The sequence below is a fragment of the Solea senegalensis genome, unplaced genomic scaffold (genome assembly GCF_019176455.1).
Source record: "Solea senegalensis isolate Sse05_10M unplaced genomic scaffold, IFAPA_SoseM_1 scf7180000013380, whole genome shotgun sequence".
In the NCBI taxonomy this organism is placed as follows: domain Eukaryota; kingdom Metazoa; phylum Chordata; class Actinopteri; order Pleuronectiformes; family Soleidae; genus Solea; species Solea senegalensis.
This window is the reverse complement of record NW_025320813.1, coordinates 1-22,008: the sequence shown is the minus strand read 5'-3', so window position 1 is coordinate 22,008 and position 22,008 is coordinate 1. Positions and strand designations below refer to the sequence as shown.

At 44.9% G+C, this 22,008-nt stretch overlaps 1 protein-coding gene and 1 pseudogene across 1 annotated transcript; one reads left to right on the top strand and one right to left on the bottom strand.

The window, feature by feature from the left end:
• The first annotated feature begins 1,488 nt into the window (after nt 1-1,488).
• Nucleotides 1,489-12,989, top strand: LOC122760303 (annotated as a pseudogene).
• Nucleotides 12,990-13,295: 306 nt separating this feature from the next.
• Nucleotides 13,296-21,588, bottom strand: LOC122760302 (adhesion G protein-coupled receptor B2). The gene is made up of 7 exons (XM_044015387.1): nt 21,415-21,588; nt 20,179-20,285; nt 19,038-19,232; nt 18,400-18,468; nt 17,749-17,857; nt 17,233-17,385; nt 13,296-13,453 (listed from the first exon to the last, which is right to left on the bottom strand). Exons 1-7 carry the CDS (start codon nt 21,476-21,478, stop codon nt 13,296-13,298), a joined length of 855 nt encoding a protein of 284 aa, XP_043871322.1. The 5' UTR covers nt 21,479-21,588.
• Nucleotides 21,589-22,008: the final 420 nt, after the last annotated feature.

Below are 22,008 nucleotides of genomic sequence, written 5' to 3'. Positions count from 1 at the left end.
CCCTCCGCGTTGACATAATAGCGCTCTTCCTCCCTCGCCTGCACTCTCGCAGGGACAAGGTGGAGCTAAGGTGGAGCTCTCCAAGTAAACTTACTGGTGGGCGGTAACATTCGTGGTGAAATGCGCACGCTGCCGTCATAAGCGCAGGGAATTCAACATGGAGTGTTTTATCTCCTATACTTACACTAAGGGGGACCACGAAAACATGACTGAGTATTCTTTTTCCACACTTTGGCGACTGGTAGGGCCTCCAGAGTCCCAAATATAAGTATTGAAATAGTTAAAAAGTTGATTTTGCATAATATGTCCCCTTTAAATGAAAAACAACAGAGAATCCAGGATAGCAATGTTAGCTTCTTTATTAACAGACTGCAGGTAAAAACACACCGTCAACAACAGACTCAGCTTCTTCCACACTTCCCTCAAGAGTCCCATGTGGGCTGTAAGCGCCCCCTATAGGCATGAACAGGTTACTGCACCCTGTGAACATCAGTGGCGACCCAATCTCACTGTTCTTTTAAACACCACAAGGAACAGGAGCTGAGTGAGCGCTGTAAAGAGGACAAATCAGAAACCCCCTGGAAGAAGTGGGTGTGTTTGCCAGTGTCTCATTTGCATATAAAGGGACCAGGCACAAAAATGAGCGTTCTGAAAGGGGCGGGTTTAGCAGGGTTATTGAACTGCTATGGTGCTTCATTCTTATGGTATTTTGACCAAAGTGTGTCACTGACATGTTGATTAGGACACCAGGGAACTAGTTTACCTTGGAGAAATAGGGTATTATAAGTCTCCTTTAAAATCCTTTCAAGGGTGCGCTTGCTCAGTAGAATCCCATGTGAATGCGCAAGCAAATGAAGGATTTCATTTGTTGTAAAGCCACGTTTGAAGGAGTCCTCAATACTCGCAATCCATGTCTGTGTCGGTCTCCCCACACCACACATGAGACTTTGTATCTCATAATTTCGACTTTTATCTCATTATTTCGACTTACTTAGAGGATTTTTTTTTAATTAAGTTTTAGCTCTTTTTTTTTTCTGGCGGAAATGGGCTTCCATAAATATGAGCAGAGACTGTATCGTGTGAGCTTTGTCACAGACATAAAAGCTGTAAATATTCTTTATTCATCTGTAACTTACAGGATTTTAAATATACATTATAACAACGATAAATATCGCACTTACGATCGTTTCAGCATGAATTTTCACATTCATTCATCCATGTATTGAGGGTCATAATCTATTGGTGTTTTTAAAAGTAAACAGAGAGAGATGAGCTTTTACTACGTTAATAAACTCACGTGATAACATCAGAGTCCAGGACTTTATCATCCTTTCAAAGCTTTCATTCAAGCTCAACTACGAATACAGTTAGCGTTAACCACTGCTAAGTTAGCTAACTGGTTACCAGTTTGAAGTTTGAGCGGAAGTTGCTTTTATTTTGACAGCCTTCAGCGGAAGTGACGCTCGCCTCGCCTCATTGTGGCGGACTTGACATGTCGTTTGTTGTTCTCATCAAAATGGCCGCTGTGTGGGAGGATGGAGACTGAGCCGTCACTGAGCTGCTGAACCACATCCACCACAACCCGAACTGTAGCTCCAACCGAACCGAACCCGAACCAGAACCCGATTCTCGCGTGCAGGTAAACGATTGTTTTTTGGGGGGTTTTCTTGTCAGCATCCTTTCACTGTCATTGACGAGCGCGTGATTGACACTTGTTACGTCACAGAATCAGTGAAGAAAAAAAATATGATGTTTTGCGGGTTTTATTTTTAAGGTTCGTTTGATTCGATGTTTGGGTTCGTTTGATTCGTGTGAGGCGGTGACTGTGGTTCAGTGTGAAGGTTATACAGGTGACGTCACAGCAGTGGCAGGGCGTGGATATCAGAGATATCGATATGTATGACAACAACTGATAACCAATAATTAATCCAACATTACAGTGTTATTATTGTTGTAATAATAATAACACTTGTTATTATTGTTATTGTTATTATGATTATGATTATGATTATTATTATTACAATAACATCACAGTCAGTTCAAGGTGATTATTGTGAAAATCATTATGTTGTTGCTTCAACTTTAATGTTTGGACGAGAAATGAATGACAGACTCCGCCCCCACCGCCCTTTGATCTGTAAGTGGGTTACTGCGGCAACCACGGCAGTAAATGACTCAGCAGTGTGTGTGTTTGTGTGCGCGTGTGTTGTTGATGATTGTGTATAGTCAGTGTTGTGGTCTGTCAGCAGGGGGCGCAGTGACAGACAGAAACATGGACACCACCACATCCATAAAGATGACCACGCTGGCGATCCAGAACCTGTTCAGCTACGTGGAGGAGGAGAACCTGAGCGCTGTGAGAGCTCACCTGGACCGCTTCAACGAGGTGGACGGACGCAGCGACGTATGTATCTGAGCACACTCACCTCCTCTTCATGTCTGTGTGTGTGTGTGTTGACTGCTTGTGTCTTTGTTTGTGTGTTTGTTGACTGCTTGTGTTGTGGTTGGGTGTTTGTGTACAGAACGGTCAGACTCCTCTGATGCTGGCAGCTGAGCAGGGCAGTGTGGACATCGTCCAGGAGCTGATAAGGAGAGGAGCGAATGTGAACTTGGACGACGTGGTGAGACACACACACAGAGACAGACACACAGAGAGACAGACACACAGACACACACACTCTCCAACCTCTCTAAATTCCTAAGATGCTGCAGTTGCTAGGAGACAGAGTTCATCAGTAGGCCCAGTGATTGTCTTGTTGCCATGGTAACATGTTGCCTCTGCATGTGTGTGTGTGGTCAGGACTGCTGGTCGGCTCTGATTTCTGCTGCGAAAGAAGGTCACATGGACGTGGTGAAGGAACTGCTGGAGAACAGTGCTTACATCGAACACAGAGACATGGTGGACACACACACACACACACACATACGCACACATCACACACACACGCACACACACACACACACTCACTCACAACTGTCCCTGTGTGTCATGTGTCTCAGGGAGGATGGACAGCTCTGATGTGGGCAGCGTATAAAGGTCGTTTAGAGGTCGCCAAGCTGCTGTTGGAGCACGGAGCGAACCCTAACACTACAGGACAGGTAACACACACACACACACACATAACCCCATAACCCTAACACTGGGACAGGTAACACACACACACACATAACCCTAACACTACAGGACAGGTAACACACACACACACATAACCTAAACACTGGACCCAGGTGGCTGCACACACACATAACCCCTAGCACTACAGGACAGGTAACACACACACACACACACACTAGCCTAACACTACAGGACCAGGTGTACACACACACACACACATAACCCTAACACTACAGGACAGGTAGCACACACACACACACACATAGCACCCTAACACTGGGACAGGTAACACACACACACACACACATAACCTAACACTACAGGACAGGTAACACACACACACACATAACCCTAACACTGGGACTGGGTAACACACACACACACATAACCCTAACACTACAGGACAGGTAACACACACACACACACACACACACTGACCCTAACACTACAGGACGGAAGTGGCACACACACATAACCCCTAACACTACCGGGCCGTGCCACACCTGCCCCTGTACTGGGACAGAGTACTTACACACACACCAACCCTAACACTTTCTGGGACAGGTAACACACACACACACACACATAACCCTAACACTGGGACAGGTAACACACACACACATAACCCTAACACTACAGGACAGGTAACACACACACACACACATAACCCCTAACACTACAGGACAGGTAACACACACACACACACACACACACACACACACACACACACACACACATGACCCTAACACTACAGGACAGTTCAGCCCTGCTTTCATTAGTTGGTGTTTTTCTCTGGACTCTAATGAAGTTGCAGATTCAGTGTGAAAGGTTTTACTTTGATTTTTCTCCCAATTAGAACATTCCTAGTTTGTTAATGGACCTCATATTTCACCACCATGTGATGCAATTGTACGGAGCCCTGGAGGCGTGACTTAGTAAAGCATGTGTGACTTAGTAAAGTATGTGTGAGTCACTTTGCTATCTCGCTTTACTATCTCATCTCACTTTACTATCTTATCTCACTTTACTATCTCGCTTTACTATCTCGCTTTACTATCTCATCTCACTTTACTATCTATTTCACTATCTGCTTTATATCTCATCTCACTTTACTATCTTAAGCTTTACTATCTCACTTTACTAACTCGCTTTACTATCTCTCTTTACTATCTCACTTTACTATTTTGCTTTACTATCTTATCTCACTTTACTATCTACTTTACTATCTCACTTTACTATCTTAAGCTTTACTATCTCACTTTACTATCTTAAGCTTTACTATCTCTCTTTACTATCTCACTTTACTAACTTCTAAGCTTTACTATCTCTCTTTACTATCTCACTTTACTAACTTCCAACTTACTATCTCTCTTTTACTATCTCCACTTTACTATTTTGCTTTACTATCTTATCTCACTTTACTATCTCGCTTTACTATCTTATCTCACTTTACTATCTTACTTTACTATCTCACTTTACTATCTAAGCTTTACTATCTCGCTTTACAATCTCACTTTACTGTCTCATCTCACTTTACTATCTCGCTTTACTATCTCATCTCACTTTACTATCTTCACACATGCTTTACTACGTCACACATGCTTTACTAAGTCACACATGCTTTACTAAGTCACATGCGTGTACTTTACTAAGTCACACATGCTTTACTAAGTCACATGCGTGTACTTTACTAAGTCACACATGCTTTACTAAGTCACACATGCTTTACTAAGTCACACGCGTGTACTTTACTAAGTCACACATGCTTTACTTAGTCACACATGCTCTACTAAGTCACACATGCTTTTCTAAGTCACACACGTGTACTTTACTAAGTAGATAAGATAAGAGATAAGATAGTAAAGCGAGATAGTAAAGTGAGATGAGATAGTAAAGCGAGATAGTAAAGTGAGATGAGATAGTAAAGAGAGATAGCTCAAAATGAAAGATGTAAAAAAAATGAGGGCATAACTCAAAAGTGAATAGTAAAAGAAACAGACTCTTTAAAACGAATGAGAGATGACCAAAGAGAGATAATGCTGAGAATAGTATAGTAAAGAGATAGTAAGGTGAGACGAGACTCAACCAAAAGTGAGCTTAGTGTAAGGAGTGAGACTAGCCAAGGCAGACTGCAAAAGGTGAACAAGTAAAAGACATGTGAGGTAAGGCTAACAAGTGAGATGAGATGTAAGGTGACAAAAAGGCTGAATAACAAAGAAGGCCAGACAATACAAAGTGAATAAGACAACAAAAGCGAGATAGTAAAGGTGAATAATGGCAAAGGTGAGATGAGAGACTAACCAAAAGCAGTTATGCGCGAGATAGTAAAGTGAGATGAGATAGAAGTAAAAAGCAAAAGATAGTAAAGTGAGATAGTAAAGAGAATAGTAAAAGTGAGATAGAGATAGTAAAGAGTGAGATAGTAAAGTGAGATGAGATAGTAAAGAGATAGTAGAGTAGAGATAAGAGATAGTAAAATGAGATGAGATAGTAAAATTGAGATGAGAATAGTAAAAGCCGAGTTAGTAAGCGGGAATAGTAAGTGAGATGAGATAATGGCGAGATAGTAAGCAAGATAGTAAAGTGAGATAGTAAAGAGAGATAGTAAAGAGAGATAATAAAATTGAGATAGTAAAGCAAGATAGTAAGTGAGATTAGTAGAGATAGTAAGGAGTGAGATAGTAAAGTGAGATGAGATAAGTAAAAGGAGATAGTAAAGTGAGATAGTAAAGCGAGATAGTAAAGCGAGATAGTAAAGTGAGATAGTAAAGCGAGAATGTAAAGTGAGATAAGATAGTAAAGCCAGAAAGTAAAGGGAGATAGTAAAGCGAGATAGTAAAGTATGTGTGAGATTTTATCAGTCCCTGATCCAGACAGGACAATGTCATCCCCTCAACACCGTATTTGATCATTTCATTTAATATGACGCTAGCACCACCTAACCCTGTTTGTCTGTCTCTCTCTGCCTGCCTGCCTGTCTTTGCCTGCCTGTCTGTCTGTCGTCCACAGCAGTACAGTGTGTATCCGATCATCTGGTCCTCAGGTCGAGGACATGCAGACATCGTCAAACTGCTGCTTCAGAACGGAGCCAAGGTCAACTGTTCTGACAAGGTGACCAAGCCCCGCCCCTTCCTGTCTGTGTGTAGTACAGATTGTGTGTTGTGTAGCACTGATTGTGTGTGTGTAGTACTGATTGTGTGTGTCTGTGTAGTACTGATTGTTTTGTGTAGGTACTGTTGTGTAGTACCTGTGTGTGTAGTGATTGTGTGTGTATGTACTTTACTGTGTGTGTGTCTATGTAGTAGTACTGATTGTGTGTACCCCTGATTGTGTGTGTGTGTAGTACTGATTGTGTGTCTGTGTGTGTGTACTGTGTGTAGTACTGATTGTGTGTGTCTGTGTAGTACTGATTGTGTGTGTTGTGTAGTACTGATTGTGTGTCTGTCTCTGTGGGACCACTCCTCTGATCTGGTCAGAAAAGGACACTTTGACTGTGTGATGCATCTGCTGGAAGCGGCCCGATGTGGACCAGGAGGCGGTATGTGCTGACAGATGAGTGGGAGGAGAAGTGGGAGGAGCTTTGATGGCGACAGGTGTCGTTTATTGGCTCAGAACTTCGATGGCGGCTCTGATGATTGGCGGTGAAGGAGGCTACACTGGCGTGGTGAAGGAGCTGCTGAAGAAACCCCAGCGTCAACATGCCGCGGACAAAAAGCGAACGGCTGATGATCGCCGCCAAGGAAGGATTCACCGAGATGCGTCAGGACCTGCTGGGCGCCCGGCTTTCGTCAACATCCCAGACCGGGTCAGACACACACAGACACACACACATTAGCTCATCCTGTGAGGTATTTTTGTTATGTTATATACAGTTTTCCTATAAACTATAACCCATGTGTCACATGATCTCAATAATACTGTGTGTGTCTGTGTGTGTCAGTGCTGATTGGAGCGGTACGCGGGGGTCACGTGGACATCGTCAGAGCTCTGTTACATAAATACGCTGACATCGACATCAGAGGTCAGGTAAGAACCCTTCCCAGCCTCCGCCCTGATGGGGCCACGCCCCTTTTTAATCTGTGATACCTTTTGATACATTTTTATCTTTGATGTTGGTTTGATTAACATGTGTTGTGTTGTTGTGTTGTGTTAGAGTTTTGTTGAAGAGTTGTGTTGTTCTGTTCAGGAGCGTAAAACTGCTCTGTACTGGGCTGTTGTGTTAAAGCAGGGGTGGGCAATTATTTTCCCCAAGGGGCCACATGAGAATCAAGAGAATTGAGGGCCAGGCCAAATTTTAATTTAATTTTAATTAAATTTTATCTCTTTTAACTAAAAAAAAGCAGTAAATTGTATTGTTTTGGTGTAAATTGGGCAGCATACAAACACACAAAAAACAAACACAATTACTAACCAACTCTATATAATGAATACTATTATACTATACTACTCTGGTGTAGTGCAGTGACCACAGTCGAACACAGTTGTATTGCATGTGCAGCATAAATACTTGTTCATCCGTGTTTGACTGATATACCGCGTATGTGGCCCGCGGGCTGTAAGATGCCCAGGTCTGTGGTAAAGTGTTGTGTTGTTGTGTTATTGTGTTCAGGAGAGTAAAACTGCTCTGTACTGGGCTGTGGAGAAAGGAAATGCCACCATGGTCAGAGACATCCTGCAGTGTAACCCTGATACTGAGACCTGCACCAAGGTCAGTGTGTGTGTGTGTCTGACTTAGAGTTCTCAATGGGCCTGAAAATTACGACCTGACCCGAGACCCAAGACCCGAGCTGACCCGTAGAGAACTAGTCTGACTGTGACACTGGTGTGTGTGTGTGTGTGTGTCTCAGGACGCTGAGTCTCCTCTGATCAAAGCTACAAAGATGAGGAACATCGAGATCGTGGAGCTTCTTCTCGATAAAGGAGCCAAAGTGTCAGCCGTGGACAAGGTGGGAACAGGAAGTGTCTGACTTTCAAAATAAGATGATTTAAAGGGGTAGTTGAGAGTTTCAGTTTTCATGTCTTTATTTTGCATCATCATCATCATCATCACTGATAATTATGGACACCTGTGCTCACCTGTGGATTCAGAAAGGAGACACGCCCCTCCACATTGCCATCCGTGGGCGGAGCCGCCGCCTGGCCGAGCTCCTCCTCAGAAACCCCAAAGATGGCCGCCTGCTGTACCGACCCAACAAGGCGGGAGAGACGCCGTACAACATCGACTGCAGCCACCAGAAGAGCATCCTGACCCAGATCTTTGGAGCGCGTACGTCTGCCGTCGGCCGGGTCAGTCATCACCTGACCACGGCGTGACATCACTCACCTCTGAGTCTCCTCCCCCTCCTCAGGTCACCTGTCGCCCACGGAGACGGACGGAGACATGCTGGGATACGACCTCTACAGCTCGGCTCTCGCCGACATCCTGAGCGAGCCCACGATGCAACCGCCGATCTGTGTGGGTCTGTACGCACAGTGGGGGAGTGGAAAGTCCTTCCTACTCAAGAAGCTCGAGGGTGAGTGTGCCACCACACGGGGAGAGAGGGGGGAGGGCGAGAGAGAGAGAGAGAGAGATGGGAGATAAAGTGAAGTAATGCCTGGACTTAAGCTCCTCCCCCTTTTCCTCAGATGAGATGAAGACGTTCGCAGGTCAGCAGATCCAGCCTTTGTTCCAGTTTTCGTGGCTGGTGGTTTTTCTATCTCTGCTGCTCTGTGGTTCTGGTTCTGTGGTCCTGGGTTTCACTGTGGACCACAGACTGGCTCTGGCCGTGTCCCTCAGCGTCCTCGCTCTGCTCTACATCTTCTTCGGTAAGAAGTGACTCCGCCCCTGTTGGCGTGTGCGGCGTGTGACTGAGTGTGTGTCCCTCTCACAGTGGTGGTGTACTTCGGTGGCCGTCGCGAAGGCGAGAGCTGGAACTGGGCGTGGCTTCTCAGCACTCGCCTGGCTCGTCACGTCGGTTACCTGGAGCTGCTGCTCAGGCTCATGTTTGTCAACCCGCCCGAACTGCCGGAGCAGAGCACCAGAGCACTGCCCGTCAGGTGAGATGCACCGCTGTACCACCTGTGCGGTGGGTTAACCCTAACCTCTGACCTGTCCACACCTGTCCACATCTGTCTACACCTGTCCACATCTGTCCACAGGTTTCTGTTCACAGACTACAACCGTCTATCCAGCGTTGGAGGTGAGACCTCAATGGCTGAGATGATCGCAACGCTGTCCGACGCATGTGAGAGAGAGTTTGGTTTCCTCGCGACACGTCTGTTCAGAGTATTCAAGACGGAGGAAACACAAGGTAACACAACAACACACACACACAGTACAGGTGGGTTGTAACAGGAAGTGTGTGGGTCGGTTTCCTCAGGTAACAGCAAGTGTGTTCGTCGTAACAGGAAGTGTGTGGGCCGTAACAGGAAGTGTATGGGTCAGTTTTTTCAGGTAACAGGAAGGCCGTTTCTCATTATCCATCCTTGTGCGTACTTGCGTACTTCCGTACTTGTGAAAACGTCATCAGCCTCAGTCCAAGTGCTGTTCCAATTCTCAAGTAAGCGAACAGCGAGGACGGTTCTCAAACCCGGAAGTGTTTGGGCATGGGTCGGTTTCCTCAGGTAACAGGAAGTGTGTGGGTCAGTTTCCTCAGGTAACAGGAAGTAGATTAGGTTCCTCAGGTAACAGAGAGTGTGTGGAGTCGGTTTCCTCAGGTAACAGGAAGTCGCGTGGGTCAGTTTTCAGGTAACAGGAAGTGTGTGGGTCAGTTTCCTCGGAGTAACAGGAAGTGTGTGGGTCCGGTTTCCTCAGGTAACAGGAAGTGCGTGGGTCGGTTTCCTCAGGTAACAGGAAGTGTGTGGGTCGGTTTCCTCAGGTAACAGGAAGTGGAAGAAGACGTGTTGCATGCCGTCCTTCGTGGTCTTCACCGTGGTCTTGGCGTGCCTGGGCACCGGCGTGGTGCTGCTGTCCGTCTTCCAGGTGGACGCAGAGAAGCGGACGCTGAACGCGGTGCTGATCTCCGTGGGCAGCGTGGTGGCGCTGGCGCTGCTGCTGAACTGCAGGACGTGGTGGCGGGTCACCGACTCTGTGCTCAACTCTCAGAGGAAGAGGCTCCACAGCGCCGCCAACAGGATGCACAAACTGAAGAGCGAGGGCTTCATGAAGGTGAGGGGAGGGGCTTAGAGGGGTGTGGTTTGTGTGTGGTGGTGAACGGTCACATGACCCCGGTGTCGTACTGCAGGTCCTGAAGAACGAAGTGGAGCTGATGGCCAAGATGGCGAAGACCATCGACAGTTTCACGCAGCATCAGACGAGGCTGGTGGTCGTCATCGACGGACTGGACTCATGTGAACAGGACAGAGTTCTGCAGATGCTGGACACGGTGAGGACGTCTCAGAGGGACAGACACAGGGACAGAGGGACAGAGAGAGAGCGAGACATAATATTAGACAAAATATTCTAATGTTTGGTGTGTGTGTCTGTGTGTGTGTGCAGGTGCGTGTGTTATTCTCCAAAGGTGCGTTCATCTCCATCTTTGCCAGTGACCCTCACATCATCATCAAAGCCATAAACCAGAACCTGAACAGCGTCCTCAGAGACTCCAACATCAACGGTCACGACTACATGAGGAACATCGTGCACCTGCCGGTCTTCCTCAACAGCAGGGGGCTCTCCAGCGCCAGGAAGATGTGTGCGGCCGCTCCCGCTAATGGAGACGCAAACGCCGCTGACGGTAACCACGGTGATGGCAGGAGGACTCACACACCTTTAAACACATGTCATGTGTGTTCTGATGCTCATGTTATTGTTATGACTGTTCAGCAGTTCCACTTAGAATCCAGCAGAGGGCACACACAGGTTAGAGACACATGAGACACGTGTGTCCAGAAATCATGTGATCATCAGGTTTAGTTTCAGTGTTGCTTTGTTGATTCACCAGTTCATAAAGTCATTTAAATATTCACATAAAAGTTCATAAAGAGCCAGGGTTACATGTGATCGACAGGTCAACGCTAACCCTCAACTCTCTGTCTGCCTGCCTGCCTGTCTGTCTGTCTCTCAGGTTGGCATGAGGAGTTGGACAGGAAACTGTCTCAGCACAGTTTGGGAGAATTGACAAAGTTTGGCAGCAAAACGACCCTGACACGCAGAGTGAGTGTGTGTGTGTGTGTGTGTGTGTGTGCGCAGTGTGTGTGAGAGTGAGAGTGTGTATATAAACGTGTGTGTCATGTGACCTTCAGGACACGTACCGGCGGCGTCAGGTTCAGCGCTCTGTGACTCGTCAGATGTCGTTTGACCTGACGAAGCTGATGGTGACGGAGGATTGGTTCAATGACATCAGCCCACAGAGCATGAGGAGACTGCTCAATATCGTCTCTGTCACAGGTACGTCTGTCTGCCTGTCTGCCTGTCTGTCTGTCTGTGTGTGTGTACAGACTGACCTGTGTGTGTGTGTGTGTGTGTGTGTGCAGGTCGCCTCCTCAGAGCTCATCAGATCACCTTTAACTGGGACCGTCTGGCGTCGTGGATCAACCTGACAGAGCAGTGGCCGTACAGGACGTCCTGGCTCATCCTGTACCTGGAAGAGACGGACGGCGTCCCCGACCCGTCCACGCTGAAGACCATCTACGAGAGGTCAGAGGTCACACGCGGTGAAATGAGTGAGTAGATGATGAAGGACAGTCAGGTATGATGTGAGTGTGTTTGATCCAGAATGTGCAGGAACATTCCCACCACCAAAGACGTGGAGCCGCTGCTGGAGATCGACGCCGACGCGCGGAGCTTCGAGGTGTTCCTGTCGTCGCGGACGCCCGTCCTCACAGCCAGAGACATCCGCACCTTCCTGCCCTGCACCGTCAATCTGGACCCCAAACTGAGAGAGATCATTGCAGGTGAGACGCCACAGGCTCCGCCCATCTATACGGTGCGATGAACTGCACCATACGGAGCGGAACCACCGGCTCCGCCCAGCCTCTCTCTCATCCACTTTCCCTCCGTGTCACACAGATGTCCGAGCGGCGCGGGAGCAGATGAATATGGGCACGGTCACATACCCACCCCTCCCCCTGCAGGAGGTTCAGCCCCGCCCCACCTCAGTCTACAGCCAGATGTCGTCAGTGTGCTCTCCCTCCGCCTCCTTCAGCGGACCAGCAGGGGGCGTCCTCTCCCCGCAGCCTCACAGCAGCTACTACAGCGGCATGGTGGGACCACAGCACCCCTTCTACAACAGGGTGAGAGGCACTGCCCACTAATGATGTCATCACTGCATCACAGCTGATACTTCCTGTTTTACCTTCTTCACTTCATCACTTTGTTTCTGCTTGTTTTCAACTTGGTGACAGTACTAGTCATATGATTAGTTACAGTACTAGATACAGTACTAGTCAATGATTAGTTACAGTACTACAGTACTAGTCATATGATTAGTTACAGTACTAGATACAGTACTAGTCAATGAGTAGTTACAGTACTACAGTACTAGTCATATGATTAGTTACAGTACTAGTCATATGATTATTTATAGTACTAGTCAGATTAGTTACAGTAGTAGTACTGACCAGTACCAGCTGTAGAAGCTGTGTACTCAGTGTAGAACTCCTCCCTCCTCCTTTGATTGGTTTCAGTTACTTCCATTTGTGTTTTTATCTCCATCAATGTTACTTTGATTTTATGCCCCTCCCCCTTTAGCCATATTTCCCCCATCACCTTTACCAGCTGCCACGTCCACTAGTGTCTGCCTCCCACTCATTACACCTTCATCCACGACCGCTTCCTAAAACATCGTCCATCAGAGACACAACTGCACCTGTAAGTACTACACACACACACACACACACACACACAGAGAGACACACAAATGTATGCCATTTGATCAAATATGTCCTCACTTGAACGCGGATCACCGACCTTTATGTTCTTATCTTCAGTCTCTTACTTTCCCTGTTTGTTTCAAATCCGCTCCTCCACCTCCAGTGTTCTTATCTCCTCTGTTGTTGGAGCTATTTTCCAAGCACTTTTTTCAACTTATATCCCACCCTTGAACTCCTCCTGCTTTCAAGCAACCTCAAGTGCCTACGCTACCCCCGCGTGTTCTTTGACAAAAAGAGCAGAGGCTCCCCAAGTGAGACGGCGGCCCTTGTAAAATTTTCACTTTGTCTCAAGTGAGGGGAGCCAAAGCAGAAAAGTAAGCGGGAAAGTTCATGCTGAGGGCTGCCACTCCCTCCCTCTGCCCCCTAGGCGCTGAGAGGAGCGATAGTGGAGCATCACCAACAGGGGTGAGGGGAGGAGGAGAAGGCTGGATGGACTGGGTGACTCATCCAAGATCCTTCTCAAGGGAGTAGAGGTAGCTGCGCTGGCTGGTGACAAGACCAGAAAGAGGGAGGGACACAGGAAGATCTTGATAATGGAAAAGAAAGCAAACAAAGGGTGTGGGGGTAGGGGGCAGCAAAGTTGGGATGCAAACCCCTGTGTGTTGCAGTCATATACACAGATGTAGGTAAGCACTATCATAAATATTGAGAGATTGTGCAAAAAAGGAACAAAAACCATTAAGTACAAGCTGGCTGCAACACAAGAACAAAACAAGAAATCTGACACCAAGATCAAAATTAATCGATGTTTATCAGTTTCCCCTGAGTTGAGAAATATCTTCCCTCTTTTCTTTGTTACGTGCCCACCAGTGACACTTGGTCCTGTTAGCGTAACTGTTAGAAAAGATGGCAGAAACTGTTAACATTCTGGGAATGAGGTCCCGTCCCCCTACGAGTGGGTCTAAAAAGTGCGGAATTAGCGTTGCAGTTTCAAGGCTCGGACCAAGTGTCACTGGTGAGCACGTAACCACAACAAGAATGAAGATATTTCTCCACTCAGGGGAAACTGAGGTTGGGAAGCACAATTTTTCAAAAATACTCGCCCTATTTTAGTAATACAACGCTAAATGCAAATCGGTGAAGTATTCCTTTAAAAGAGGCAACCACAGAGGTAGGAGCTAACAGAAAAACAACAGCAACTGAAAAGTAAAATACAATGCACATGTGAATACTATGAGAGGAACAAATTGCCTTTGTCAGAAGTGAAGAGTCTGCAAGGGAGGCATGCAAATGAGTAAGTCTGTGTATTGGGGGTAAACTGAGGGGGAGGCTCATCGACACTCATGGATGAATAACACCACCAAAACATTTCCCATGAGCAGTTTTTTTCGTCCCTCTCTTCTCGGTGAATGTCTAAGTGATTGGTGGTCAGCTGTAATGCAGCAAAATGGCAACCCACAAGTCACCAGCTGTGAACTTTAATATGCCATTTGTCAGGGGGAAGATATGCGTGGGGTTGATGCTTAGCCGTTATTTATGGTTTTAATCAAAAATCTAACGCTACATCCAAAGACTTCCATGTGAGTTACTCTTTTTTCCTTCCTTCCAAACTCTTTTTCTTCGGCATTTCTGCTTATTTCCACAACTTTTGTAAATAGTGCAGATAATCAAAATAAGCACCAAATAACAGCTTTTTTTTCTGTTGGCCATTTGAGCAGAAATGCTAATATTTACCAGCTAATAAGAACAAAACACAGTGCAGTTAGTAATACTGTAACTCACTACGTCATATCGACTTAATCTTTCGTTTAAGTTCTCGCTTAATTAATGAAAGCAGCTAAGCTGCCAAACGGTTTGATAATTTGCTTTCTTATCAAAAAGGTAGACGATAAGAATCATTGCATTTGCAGATGTGTGTGCTAAGTGTAATGTTGGAGCAAAGAGGCAATTTTCTGCGATAACAGGAAGCCAGTGTAAGTGCGAGGCTTCTACAGAATGTCATAATGGCAAGTTGTGGATTTAAAAGGATTGACATGGTCCCGGTATGTGACGGAGAGACGCAGCAACTCCCCTTTCCTGTCTCCGCGAGGTTGCTAAATATCAAACGACTAGCAATTACCATATTTCGGCTTTGTGTACAGATTAAACTCACTGTACATTAGCTGTGCTGTTTAGCATATATCTTCCAGGCTCGCTGTGAGGCCCGCTTTGCCCGCCTCCGGTTTCTATACAAGGTTACAGCGTGGTATTTCCAACTAATCAGTGATAATATCAATCTCATGTGTGCGTGGCTTCTAGATGGAGTGTGTCGCTTGCAAGCGAGTGTGCACGTCGGCCTGTGTGTATGCGACGTCTGTCACGCCGAAAAATCAGTGGAGGACTGTCTCGGTCTCTGCTCAGTGAAGCGATTCATGAACCTATCAGCGGAGAGTGTGTGTGTGTGTGTGTGTGTATATGAGCCTGTGAGTGCACAGACACACAAAGGTGCTGGTGGCCTCTTATGAGCATGTTTAAGCTGTCCATCTGAGATAGGCTTTCATTACGGGGTAAATGAACCAAACAAACTGATAGCAATCAAGTGATGACCTAAACTCATGGACTGCCAATGGGAAAAGGCAGAGTTCCCAAAGGGGGCGAAGGGTACTAATGATTTCCTTACTCAAGTATATGTGGAGGCTATATCCAGTTTGGATAAAACAATTTACTAAATGGCATATGCTCAAATGACTGTACCATGTCCTGAATATCATATGAGGGAATGGCAGAGTAAATGTTGTACGGTCGCTTTACTTTTATTTAAATAAATAAACCATATACGAATAGTGGACAAACATGGCGGTAAATGTTACCGTGCAATCTGAAAAAAAAACAAAAACGCTTTTCCCGACAACCTTCGACTTCCATCGCAACTCACGAGACAACCCATAAACAGGGCCCGTTAGACAAATGCAAGAAAGATGGTTCGGTGGTGGAAAAAGACCATTACATTCTGCATAATGAGGAGATGGAGATTAGAGGGAGAGAGGAGAGGTGTCTTCAGGTCAGCATACAGGATGTCTCCAATGCCAGTCAAAGAGATTCAGTGTCATCAGCTGGAGTTAGAGGTCAGAGATAGCAGTGTTCTTTCAGCCCCGCAGCCTCTCTGAACTTTAATTTGGGAAGGGGACAGGGTGCCAGGCAGGAAGTCTGCCAGTCTAATTTCCTGTGAAATGTGACCTTTGTCTTCATTGGCGCTGAAGTAAGTCTCTTATCTCATACAAACCATTTTCCTCACACTGTTTTAAGTCTCTTTGGTCCCTTTCCACAACTTAGCTTCTGTGTCTCCTGATACCATCTTTCTCTTTGGCTTCATTATTTCTTTGGGCTGCATTTGGACGCATTAATATATATATATATATCTTTTTTTGTTTTTATTTCTTGGCTTTATTTGAGACCCGATGGAAAATATTAACAGCAGTTAGTACTAAGAGCGGTTAACTGGCTTGTGCTGCTAAAAGCAAAGATTTATCTTTCAAAATTTGTATGAGAACTTGATGCACTCAAGGGGATGAGGCAGACTTCCTCACACATGAAAGACCTGCATCTCCAGGGCCTCTTTACAGTCCAAATCTTTCTCTGTAATATCCTTCGGTGTCCTTGAGAAGGCTTCTGCCTGCTGCCATGACCCGCGTGTCTAAGTGCATGAATTCACACTGGGATTACTCCTCTTCACAAGCTGTCTGACCTTGGCTAAACAGCGTTGTGTGGGGTGGTAACATTCCGTCCTGTGTCAAAAGACTCAAGACTGCTTGTAAGCGTGAGAAATTTAAGAGCTGGAAATCTATGAGTCAAAACACAACAAGGCAGCGTGGCAGCTGGGACACTTTACATTGCAGTACAGTAACAATGTGGTTATAGTATATTTCTACAGTAACCACTATGTAATAGCTTGGTAATCAAAATGGAAATAAGCGTGAGGATGATTTTCAACATTATCATATGAAATTTTGATTCTCAAACACTTTAATGTGAAGATATTACCTGGATAATACTGTATTATTATCCCCTTATTAGCACACTAATACTGGTGTTATTACTAAACGGAGAATCACATAAGAAAGACAAAACAATATTACTATAAGACGACATCCATATTAAAAAACTAAAACCATAGCATCACCATGTTGTTACTGAACTGTTTAACTGATGATATCAAGTCTGTAATAAACCACTACTGCTGGCCACCTTTTTGGGACACGGGCATATCTGCAGATGCAAAATAGTGTGCTCATCGGTTGTACTGAGACCAAATCTGACAATCCAAAAACGAAGAACGGTCCTTCTACCTCCTTCCTCTGGTGGGACAGTGAAGACCTCTTTAGGGATGTAGAGCCTGTCCTCTGCTGTTCGGGCCCAGTCCTTCATCCCTCTCCGGCCCTTCATGGGGAAGTTTATATCACTGGAAACAGCTGACACTGGTTCTCGTTGGATGGTTATCACTGGGCAGACACGAGACATAAATCACTTGAAACCTCGGTGCGGCAACAAAGCGGGGACTGAAACAAAAGTTGAGGGTGAGGTGAACCGAGAACAACGTGCACAAAGTCTCGAAAAGTCACTGAGGCATTTAAAGTGTAAAAATCCATAAATAAAACAGGGGGGGGAGTTTGTTTTTTTTTAGTCTGAAAAGTTACACTGAATGAACGGCTGCAGTTTTCATGTGATGACTAAAACGTAAGCCACATCCAAATGGTGAGCTTTTATCTCTAAAAATGTCCAGAAAGTGAATGTCTTAAAACACTGATGGTGCGGAAATAGTCTTTTTCATGCCCTCACAGCGGCAGAATAGTGACAACACTTACTGATGTTGTTTGTAACCATTAGAAAACTCTGAAAAGGCTTCTGGGCTTCTCCAATGAGGTGAATGAAATCCTCTAATATCCTCATCAGCAAAGCGGCACCGGGAGCGACCTGTGGTTTTGAGTGAAAAAGCAATGAGCATTGATTATATTTTCATCATAATTACAAGGCATGGCCAGCTCCCTATGAGACACGTCTCACCCACTGAAACATTTTTATTTATTTCATTATCACCAATGATGGTGTTCCAGGGGGGTGGTAAACTGTAACCACGTGAGATATAATATCACACTGTGTCTCTTGTTTATTGTGTCCAGATGGCAACGGAACACACCTCAAATCAAGGGCACCAAGCTGGGTCACACACAAAAACACACAAATGTGTAAAGACGCATACAGTTTACCTAGTGTAATTAATAGGAACCCACTGTGTTTATTGCACAGGTGCATTTTTATGACTATCATCATGGAAAATTGATGCAGGGATGTGTACGCACTTACAGCGCTCCGCCACACACTCGCTCGCACACCTACAGCCGTGCGAGTTTAGGACCTCGTAGAGCGGTCGTCAGCCCGCGGTTAAAGTAAGGAGGAGTTCAAGGACACACAAAAGTAACACACACACACACACGTGCGCAACCAGAAGACTTTACCTGGTGAGCATCCTCCCATTTCTCCAGATTTTCCATGTCCAACATGTGACTGACTATCTGGAAGAATTTCTGAACACAAGATAAAGCGGTCGTTAATGCAGATGAACGTTCACCCAAAATAAAAGCCAGGTGTTACCAACTGCCATGTCCCTACAACTGCTAGTAGAGCAGTATTAATCGATTAATAAATGAATCGATAACTATTTTGATAATCGATTAATCGGTATGAAGCTTTTTTTCATGATTAAAACAAGATTTCCGATTGTTTAAGCTTCTTAAATGTGAATATTTTCTTCATTTCTTTGTTCTGGATAACAAAGAAATCATTAAAAGTTAATCAGTTTGTGGACAAAACAAGACATTTGAGAACATTTTCATTTCCAGGTTTGACAAACACCGATCAACATTTTTTAAGGTTTTCTGACATTTATGGACCAAACGATTAATTGATTAATCCAGAAAATAATCGACATATGAATCGATTAAGAATCGTATTGCCCAACAAACACGCCATAAAATCAAAAGTCCCTGTTGAGGCCACATGTGATTGTTACACACACCTTCTAGTACCAAATGTAGTCAATTTGAAGGTGCAGCTCATGTGCGAGACTGTTGCGAGTCCGCTGAGCTCTGCTCACCTGCACGTCGTCGGGAGCTGGGATGTAGGTTGCTCTTTTGAAGGTGTCCGTCACATTTCGCAGGATCTCCGTGGAAAAGAGAAGGTCGCCACTGTAGTAGCTCCTCCTCTGCAACAGCTCCAGGAGACTCCTTACGATCTGAGACATGCCCTCCCCGGCCAGGGTCCTCTGACCCTTCGCGAGATGCTCTCGTAACTGCAATGTGAAGAAGAATGTCAAGTAAAGGTTTAGGATTGTTTTTTTTGTTTTTTTTGCTACTGATCACTAACCACAACCACACTGTTGTCAAAGTGGCACATTCAATGCTTGCACAATTGTTCTTATTTAGAACAATGTCAGAAATAGTAAGACAAACAAACAAAAAGAGGTGCCCATGTTTTTCCTGTAAATATCGATGATTTGGAGATGTGAGCTGAGGATGACGTTTCAAGTCAGAAACATACAGGAATAAAAAATGTACAAGGTTGGATTTGTTTTTTGTGTTGAGTTTAAAAATAGGCAAGCAAAGAAAGGCCTTGCAGCACTCTGAGTCAGAAAATGGTGCTCGTCTCTTCAGACGGAGAGATATAGAAAGTAAGACTTGCGTATGTATTTGGAGCGCACAAATGTGTGGGGAATGGCGAAGAAAAGAAGATAACAACAATCGCGGAAAAATTAATTATTGACTTCTGCTGTTTAATGAAAGCTTTGTGCAAAAGCTAACCGAGCAATCAGCTCATCACGAACAATTCCTGACCCACAACTCCTTCCACCATCATCAAGGAGAATAAAAAAATGGGGTTGAAGTTCACAGAGGGGGGAAAACAGTACAGCTGATGAACCCTTTCATTAGCCACGTTCATTAGGTGTGAGCTCAAAGCACTAGGAGGGATAATCAGAGATGCCGGCAAGTCTAGAGGAAAGAGACTGCTCTGTTTTGAGTAACTCTTTAAAGAGTAAAGTTGAACTGAGGTAGATTGAAAGGACTTTCTTTCCAAACGTTGGAAGAAAAACAAAAACAAAAGTTAATTAAATGCCGCAAGTAACTGGCTACAATGATGTAATCTAACACAACAACTTTCTTGCTAAGAGTGTTGGAGAGCATAATGGTGCGAGAAGCTTCTGAGTTTGGGAGGACTCATTCGCTAAAAAGGCAACTTACAGATATGTGTAAATATCTATATTCAAGTGAGACGCATCTGGCGAAGCTCGGAGGACCCCAGAAAGCAACTCCATTATTGTCCAGCATGCAACGACGACTAGCAGACCCTAGGAGAAATGAGAGAGATACAAGCATTTAATCTGAAATTTGAGCAAGGCTTCAAATAAAAAAAAAAAAGCAGCCAACATGTTCATATACAAGGTGCAGAAACATGGATGACCACTGAAGGAAAAACTAACACCAAGAGGTTTGTCCACTTGTTATATATTCAGGGTAAAACACAATGCAATGTTCAATAAATGTACATTTTTAAGAAGCGAAAACCTGTGTTTTGATGTGGTAGCCACTGCCAAACACCTGCAAGAATGACAATACAGTCTGAATAACCTGAAAAGTTCGCCCCGTTCATTAAAATTGCTTCATGTATTTACTGGCAGGGGACCTTATTCAGGCAGACATGTTCTGATGTCTGAGCCAACGCCACATTTAAAGAGAGATGAAGAAACACACGTTTATGTTACAGTCACTCTGAACCACATTCGCTCTTGGCTTAAATTATGAAGAAGCGAAGAAAGACTAGAAAAAAGAAAAAAAATGAAGGTTTGTTCTTGTTCCTACTTTTAAAAAAGTGTAAAGAAAAGGCTCCGGAATCCTGCTGTTTGAGAAACTGTGAAATGACACAGACAATGAGGTTTGACAGCATTCAAACAGGACCCATCTGCTGTGCTAATTAAGGGAAAATTGCTGGATAATGCACAAATCGAACATTTTTATTATGACTGCCTCGGTGTATTCAAGCTCAAAATGGTAATATCACTAAGGTCCAGCCATTTGCATACACATTAGACTGTATATACCTGTCAACATTGAAATGAATCGAGTACACATTGTTGAATTGAATGTATGCCTATTATTCTGACCACACTTGTATCAGTTCTGCCATGTTTTATGTTGCACTAATGAGACGCGACGTTGCTGCACTGTCATTTCCTGAAGTCACTTCACAGAGAAGTGAAATGTGTTTATTTTATTTTCTTCTTTTCTCTTCTCGTTGTTTTTTTTAAATCTTTTTTTTATTATACTTTAGCTGCTTATGCTAAATAACCAGGGCAAACACACCTCATATGTTTTCTGTTATGCGTCTTTTGTAACAGTGTTGCTCTTGAAATTGTCCAAACACAATGCGCGTCACCCGACTCACAACAACATGAGCTCGGAGCAGGTAATGTGACTGACCAGTGGCATTAGTTGGACACTTGTTGTAGACAGTTTCTCCAGCTGAGGCTCTTTTCCATGACATAGACAGGAGATGTTCATCTTTACAGATCTCATGAGGAGCTGTAGAATTGGGTGAGAAACACAGGCAATGTGAAATACGGCACAGTTTGGCAGGCTCACACAATAAGGAAAATCACCACACACACGCACACGCGCACACGCACTCAGGAGGAGACAGAAAAAAGCACAAAAATAAGATTCAAATCAATGTCCCTCTGCAGCGACTTCCAATCTTATTCCCTCGTACATTGCTTAGTGCACTCTGTCAGTGTCACTGCCTCAGTACAGTAGCTCACTCCCTCTTCATCTTACCCCCCCTCTCTCTTTATTCATCTGTTTTCCCCACCCTCTCTTTCATAACCCTGATGAAAAACGGGCGACAGTGCTCTGAAGATATGCCGAGGGAGCAGACGAGTGGTGGCAGAGGCGATGCACAGAGATGAAGAGGGATGAAGAGCAAAGGGAGAAACACACAAAGCCAGAAAATATGATACGATGTTCCCCTGCAATGCCAACAGAAAAGATCCTCGACTTGCATGAAAGGGACTTGAG

Coding starts and splice junctions, on each gene's coding strand:
- LOC122760302 (XM_044015387.1), bottom strand. CDS start 21,478: ATGTCATGGAAAAGAGCCTCAGCTGGAGAAACTGTCTACAACAAGTGT. Junction 20,286..21,414: donor GTGTCCAACTAATGCCACTG/GTCAGTCACATT, acceptor CATTTCTCCTAG/GGTCTGCTAGTCGTCGTTGC. Junction 18,469..19,037: donor CAGCTCCCGACGACGTGCAG/GTGAGCAGAGCT, acceptor TCTTGTGTTCAG/AAATTCTTCCAGATAGTCAG.